Below are 8,094 nucleotides of genomic sequence, written 5' to 3'. Positions count from 1 at the left end.
CAACTCTCTGTATTAGCTTCTTCCATTGATCATGATGAGAAACTTACTGAGAACTCATAACTTAGACAAAATCCTATAAGCAATTGAAAAAGAAAACCATGTTAATCAAATAACTGCATAGTTAGAGGACACAATGAGGTTGATACAATAACAATTAGCTATGATGATGGAACAAACACTTCAACAGGTACCAGACAGGTCCACCGCCACTATGTCGAAGACTCTATGATGATTATCCCTTTACTTGATGACCACTTACAATGTAAGTTAAGTTACTTGCTCATTGTGTTCTATATTTTTATTTCCTTCAATTTATCTATAAATACAATTTTTATTTCATTTTAATTGTTGTTATTTTTTATTTCAGTCCCATTGCCCACTTGTTATGCTTTGGGAAACACTATATATGTTAAATTGAACATTCTTCCCTTCTATGTAATATTTGACAAAATTTCATACTTTCTTTCATTAACACACTAGTACAAAATATCAATTTAACGACCACATACAAAGACGGTTAAACTAAACCATCGTTAAAAAAAACGGTGACAAACTTGTAATTATGAAGTCATTTTAACAACGATTACTGAGAGGACCGTCTTTAAAAGTCATTTCAGACCATATATAACAACAGTTCAAATACTTTTAGACCATCTTAACTATTATTACATTTTAATAATTACTTCTTATGTTTTGTATATTCAATTTTCATATGTTGTTTTCAGATTAATTTGTTGATTTCAATTTGAACTTTTATATGGATTAGAAATTACCAACTGCAATTAGATTGTTGCTGGAAGATTTCAAATTATAATTCAAAGATTGGATAATATTTGAAAATGTATAATTATGTGATTCTAAAATTCTAAATAGGAGCAACAAACTTTTATTTATTTTTATTCCTACTACGCGTGGTCTTAGCGAGAGTCAAGCCCACTCCTTTTCATATTTAACCTAACTAAGACTTGGCTCGTACTACATAATTTATACCAATCATTAAGTTAGGGTTTGACCCTCAGTATTTGGTTCTTTATTTAGGTTAGCTAGGATTTAGCCCTCTCTAGGATAGAGTGAGTTAGGGCTTCGCCCTCTTTAAGTTATAGTAAACTAAGGTTTGACCCTCTCTAAGTTCTATGGTATCCTTAACTAGAGTTTGGTTATCTCTAAGTTATATTGAACCAGGTTTGACCCTCTCTAAGGTCGACGTGATTCTTAGATAAGGGTTTGACCCTATCTAGGTTAGAGTAAGCCAGAGTTTGACCCTCTCTAAAGTCTACATTATCATTAGGTAGGGTTTCACCCTCTTGATGTTCGGGTGAGCTATGTCTGACCCTCTTTAGATTAAAGTGAAAACTTCTTATCCCTAGGACTTATCCCTCGCTTTTAATTAGCTTCTACTAAGTGAGGATCTAGTCTTTACCATTAGCTTCCATTTAGACAGGACTCAATCTACATTAATAGTTACATGTCGATGCAAAAAATTAGATTTCAGCGTCCACCCTGTATGAATGCTAAGCCGACACTATTTTACAGGTAGGGTCTGATTCTTCCCCTGTTGTGTTCGTGTTTGGCCTATCTAAATGATATATTTCTTATAGTGTAAGTATATGAGAGTACATATAAATTCATATATGTTTATAAATAAAACTTTTATACTAGAAGTACGACTTAAAAATATATTAAGGATAATAAGAAATATTTTAATTACGGACAAATTTTTGGAACACACTTATACTTAGGAAGTGCATCTAACGATGAGTATACAAATGCAGTTATAATCACGGAGCAAACCCCCATTAGATAAAGGTACAAACACTGTGCATGCGTCTAACGCATCAAACAAATCTATAACACTTCGTTGATGAGAACTAATGCTGACAAAACAGATTTATATACAATTAAATAATGGTGTCTTTATAATTTAAATATTAAGCTAACAGATACGTCAGACGTGACAATATTTAGAATAAAGATATATAAAACAAGAAATAACGTTAAAATGAATTAACATTTGAAATAATTTAATTTAATTGTGTAGGACGTTGTAGTTCTCTATAACACCGTTTCTGCCAAAGATTATCCAGTATAGGGCATGCATATCACAGTTCATAGATAAATCCAACTTCGGCACGTTGAAGATTCCGCAGGGTATGCAATGGATTAGTTATTTTATAATTATATAGATGCTACGTTAATACTTATTTAATAGTATAAACGCAATGCTCTTTGTGAGTGAATGTGTGAGGTCACATGGATAAAAGAAATTGCTTCTTAATTCTATTAAACTCATGCAGGTGCAGTAAAATATCGCTTTAACATGTATGATCAATAGATAAAAATAGTCCCCAAGCTTGGTAAACCGATGAATACAATAAAATTATCTGATGTCAGTAATCAGTAATTGCTTTACAGTTATATATTTTAAGGAGCCAAACCAAGTGAACAAGAATCAAATGGAAAAAGATATGATTAGTAGAAAAAAATGTTAGAAATTCAAGATTTGGTGAAACTTTTATATGGGATAAAATTGAGGAAGATGGACTATATGTAGAGAGATTTATTGGCTTAAGGTTTTGGGTTAAAAATATATTGGAATATAGATTATGACTCATTGATATTGAATTTCTCTATGTATTTGCTCTCAAAAAACCTAACAGTGATATCATATTTAGATTTGTCTTGGTGACACTCAAACAATTAGTAGGTGGGTGAAGGTGCCTCATAATATATAAGAAAGAAAGCGAACAAATCATTATCTTAAAATCTTGAGTTGGAGGTTTTGTTGTAGTCTATTATAAAAACCTAACACAAAATTGCATGTGTATTGGATATCCTCCTCCTTCCTCTCTTTCATTTCTCTTTCCAGTTATTGTGGTTCCCTTTATTGTGATATTCAAGATATTAGAAACCCCCAAAGATCTAGACTTTGTTCCAACTTAATGGAATATTCTTCTTCAGCAGCTTCTGAAATAAAATATGTTGTTTTTCTTTCTCTCTTGATTATTTCAATTTTGAAAGGTGTAGAATCAAAGCAACTGTCAGATAATGTTCCTCAAATAAAGTATGATGTGTTTGTTAACTTCAGGGGCGAGGACATTCGTCACAGTTTTCTCGGTTATCTGACTGAGGCTTTTCATCAACACAAAATATATGCCTTTGTTGATGATAAACTTGGGAAGGGAGATGAAATATGGCCATCCCTTGTTGGAGCAATTAAAGGATCCCTGATTTCCTTGACCATATTCTCAGAAAACTATGCTTCTTCTCGTTGGTGTTTGGAGGAACTTGTGCAAATACTTGAGTTCAGGGAGAAATATGGACAAATTGTATTACCTGTTTTCTACCATGTATATCCCAAAGATGTGCGACATCAAAAGAGGAGCTATGAAAAAGCTCTTGCTGAACATGAAAAGAAATATAATTTCACCACAGTGCAAAACTGGAGACATGCATTGAAGAAAGCTGCTAATTTATCAGGAATAAAGTCTTTCGATTACATGTAAGCTCCCACTCCCACAATCATGCTTTATATGCTTTGCTATGTTATAACTAGCTATATATATGCATGTTATCACAAGGTATTTGCCTAATTATAGTTACATGGTATACGATTATTTTCTATACTGTTAATTTTTTATAGAATGTTACTTGCAAATATTAATACTCAATCTGAAACTGGATTTACTTTGAGCAAAGATTGAAATTAATGGTTAATATCTTTGCACTTGTAATATCATTAGAATACCAATACCCACAATTTTATGCACTTTTTTATGTTCATTACAAGAAAATCATCAAATAGAAACCAATTTTTAGAGAACAAAATCATTAGTTGCAATAGTAACTAAATTAGAGACCATTTTAGAAACTAAAAAAAAATTGGTTTCTAAATTAGTTTATATTATTGTTAAATAGTTTTTAAATTGGTATCTAATTAGAAACCACGGTTTTAACTACCAATTATTTAGTAAGGGGTTCTTGACTGATGTATATGGGTTGGAACGCTCCTGAAGTGTCCCATTTTTAATTTTATTTATTCTTTGCTGATAAAAAAAAACTAATTTATAAACCAATTTTTTTTTTAGTTTCTAAAATGATCTCTAATTTAGTTACTATTGCAACTAATTATTTTGGTCTCTAAAATTTGATTATTATTTCATGATTTTCTTGTAGTGGTTGAGGTGTTATGGATTGAGGACTGGTTCTTATAAAAGATATTCATTCTTGGTAGATAGACTTTTGTAACCTCTAGAAAGTTTACTTTAGTTAAGCATATCCTAGGTGAAATGTTTTGCTTACATATGATCAAATTTTTTAGTTTGCTGATGAAAAAAAAAAGGTTTAATGAAATGTCACCATACATATGACACAGCATTAGTGAATTGAGAGTTTCAGGGGGCCTATAAAATAAGTTTTCCCTATGTGTTTCTAAAGAAACCATTAATATAGTTTAGTTGCAATGAAAAGCTAGATGTTTCATGGGATTTGTGCAAGGTGAAAATTTGATTCAATCACATTGACTTGGTCAGAAGAAAACACCTATTAAGCAATGTCGTTAATATACCCCACTTCTAACACACATTAAAGTTAAATTTTGACTCCTGCCATTTAGATTGTTCTCAAGGTGGATGACTGTGCTGCAATAACCTTCCAAAAGACACTGATTTTTTGTAAGGACAGTATGAAAAGAACATGTAAAAAAAGATGTTATATATAAGTTTTTCTCAAGGATATAATACTTTTTTGTCATAAATATGCTAGATAAATTCAACAATGTCATTAATTAAAAGAAAGAATATGATACTAGAATTTGAGTGATTAGTAAAATATATATGCTTTCTTCTTCATGTGATCTTATATACTGAAATAGAACAATGTCTAATTTTTAATTTTCTTGTATAGGACTGAAGTTGAGTTGCTTGGAGAAGTTATCAATATTATTAATCTTGTGCTGAGGAGGTTGGGCGAGCATCCACTTAACTTAAAAGGAGTTGTGGGAATTGAAAAACAAGTTCAATATTTAGAATCATTATTGCTTCAGGAGTCAACAGATGTCCGTGTTATTGGAATTTGGGGTATGGGTGGTATCGGAAAGACAACAATAGCAGAAGAAATATTTAACAAACTATACTCCAAATATGATGGTCACTGTTTTTTGGCCAATGTAAAGGAAGAAACAAGAGGACATGGGACAATTTCTTTGAAGGAAAAAATGTTTTCTATGCTACTAGCAGAAAATGTGAAAGTGAACACAGCAAATGGATTGTCAAATTATATTAAGAGAAAGATTGGTCGTATGAAGGTTTTAATTGTTTTGGATGATGTGAATGATTCTGATCTACTGGAAAAATTATTTGGAAATCATGGCTGGTTGAGACAAGGTAGTAGAATAATTATAACAACTAGAGACAAGCAAGTGCTTATCGCTAATAAAGTTGATGATATATACCAAGTAGGGGCATTGAAATCAAGTGAGGCAATAGAGCTTTTCAGCTTGTATGCCTTTAACCAAAATAATTTTGATATGGAGTATTACAAGCTATCAAAGAGGGTGGTCAATTATGCAAAAGGCATTCCATTAGTTCTTAAAGTTTTGGGTCATCTTCTTTGTGGAAAAGATAAGGAAGTATGGGAAAGTCAGCTAGACAAACTCAAAAACATGCCAAATACAGATGTTCACAATGCAATGAAACTGAGTTATGATGATCTAGATCGCAAAGAGCAGAAGATTTTTTTAAATCTAGCATGCTTCTTCGTGCAATTGAATTTGAAAGTGGACCGCATAAAAGATTTATTGAAAGATGGAGAAAGAGATAATTCAGTAATAGTTGGGATAGAAAGGTTGAAAGATAAAGCTCTTATAACCATTTCTGAAGACAATGTTATATCTATGCATGATATTATACAAGAAATGGCTTGGGAGATTGTTCGTCATGAATCTATTGAAGACCCTGGAAGTCGTAGTCGATTGAGGGATGTGGATGACATTCATGAAGTATTACAAAATAATAAGGTAAAAGCCTAAATTAAATATAACATGGTGTTTGTAATATTTTAGTTTTTGTGGGTAATGTGACTTCTTACTGAAATGGCAGGGAACTGAGGCCATAAGAAGCATAAGGGGAGATTCGTCAGTAGTTAAGAATCTAAGATTAAGTCCTTATACATTTACTAAGATGAGCAAACTACAATTTTTGTATTTTCCAAGTGAAGATGTCTTTGATCTTCTTCCTCAAGGGCTACATTCTTTGCCAGTTGAGTTAAGATATCTTGCATGGACGCATTACCCTCTGAAATCGTTGCCAGAGAATTTTTCTGCTGAAAAGCTTGTTATATTGGACTTGTCAGATAGCCAAGTGGAAAACCTTTGGGATGGAGTGCAGGTAAACACATGAATTCATAGTATAATTTTTTCCAAAATTCAATGAATTTTAACGGCTTAGTCCCATGTGTAATTTGTATTATTTTGTTATAGAATTTGATGAATTTAAAAGAAGTCAAACTCTCTGGTTCTAAAAGCTTGAAGGAGCTGCCAGACCTTTCAAAAGCCACAAATCTTGAAGAACTGTATATCAATTCTTGTCCTCAGTTGACCAGTGTGAGCCCCTCTATTTTCTCCCTCAAGAAGCTCGAGAAGTTGGATCTTGGTTTCTGTTCCCTTACCAAGATTATAAGCAGGAACCATTTAAGCTCCCTTAGTTATTTCAACCTTATATTCTGCAACAAACTAAGGGAATTTTCAGTGACATCAGAGAATTTGGTTATGCTAGATTTGTCATTCACTCCTGTTAATGCATTGCCTTCATCTTTTGGACGTCAAAGCAAGCTTGAAATCCTATTGCTAATAAACAGTGGCATCCAGAACTTGCCTTCAGACTTCAAGAATCTTACAAGACTTCGATATCTGAATGCTTATAATTCCACAGAGCTTCATACTCTAACGGAGCTTCCACCTTCTCTTCAAACTCTAGATATCACAGGATGCACATTATTGAAGACCGTGTGGCTTCCATCAATTTCTGAACAATTGAAGGAAAGCCGGAGAGAAGTTCTCTTTTGGAATTGCTTGAAATTGAACAGACACTCTCTTAAGGCTATTGGGTTAAATGCACATATTAACGTGATGAAATTTGCGTACCATCACTTATCTGCACCAGATGAAAATTATGATGATTATGATCGTAATTATAGATCATATCAAGTAAGGTTTGTGTATCCAGGAAGCAGAATTCCAGAGTGGCTGGAATATAAGACAACAAAGGATTATGTTGTCATTGATCTCTCTTCTACTCCACGCTCCTCTCCAATAGGCTTTATTTTCTGCTTTGTTATTTCTGGCCCTAAGGTGAGGACAATGAAAGGTTATGGCTTCATATTTTATATCACTATCACTAAAGATGAGGATGAAAGTAAAAAAGATTCTATCTACATCTACATGTATAGCCCTGTTATGAGGGTTGCATCAGATCATGTGTGTGTGATTTATGACCAACGATGTTCTCACTACCTGAACAACAGAGCCAAAACCCTGACAAAACTTAAAATCAAGGTTAAAGCAATTGCAGGAAACATGCACCATCAACAGGGTGTGGGGTTAAAGGGGTTTGGGGTTAGCCCAATAAACACCTCAGCATATCACAGTTTCATGGAACGCATAAACCCTAGAGCTACAGCTTATCACAATGTCATTCAACAAATAAACGCCTCAGCGGATCACAGTTTCTTTCAACAAATGCATTTCATTCCTATGCTTGCTATTGTGCTGTTTCTATCCCTCTTGTGGTTAAGATGCAGACTATGATTAGTGCACTTTTACCTTCATAATTTATTTCACAATAATTGTTGAAAACAGGTGCCACAGTTTGATTGTACTTCTCCCTGCAGCAACTGATAAAGGCAAAAACAGAGTCTTGGGCTCCTTCTTAAAGGCACCGAAGATCAATACAAGGAGGAAACCCTATTGGATTTTCGAACATAAGATAGAGAGAAAACAGGGAAGGGATAGCTAGAGGTAGAAGAAAAACGTGATGTATTATTGCTCATTAATTTTCAAATACAATAGATCTATTTATACAGCTAATGAAGCTGTGAGTA

The 8,094-nt window shown here is 33.1% G+C and overlaps 1 protein-coding gene across 1 annotated transcript; it reads left to right on the top strand.

Annotated features, from left to right (window-relative positions):
* Positions 1-2,803: 2,803 nt before the first annotated feature.
* On the top strand, positions 2,804-7,801 carry LOC137814766 (disease resistance protein RPV1-like). The gene is made up of 4 exons (XM_068617668.1): positions 2,804-3,499; positions 4,903-6,013; positions 6,096-6,383; positions 6,476-7,801. The coding sequence occupies exons 1-4, from the start codon at positions 2,940-2,942 to the stop codon at positions 7,799-7,801; spliced, it is 3,285 nt and encodes a 1,094-aa protein (XP_068473769.1). The 5' UTR covers positions 2,804-2,939.
* The last annotated feature ends 293 nt before the right edge of the window (positions 7,802-8,094 follow it).

Source organism: Phaseolus vulgaris, chromosome 10 (assembly GCF_000499845.2).
Source record: "Phaseolus vulgaris cultivar G19833 chromosome 10, P. vulgaris v2.0, whole genome shotgun sequence".
NCBI classification, from domain to species: domain Eukaryota; kingdom Viridiplantae; phylum Streptophyta; class Magnoliopsida; order Fabales; family Fabaceae; genus Phaseolus; species Phaseolus vulgaris.
The sequence above is the reverse complement of the archived record's forward strand: the minus strand, read 5'-3'. Positions and strand labels throughout refer to the sequence as shown.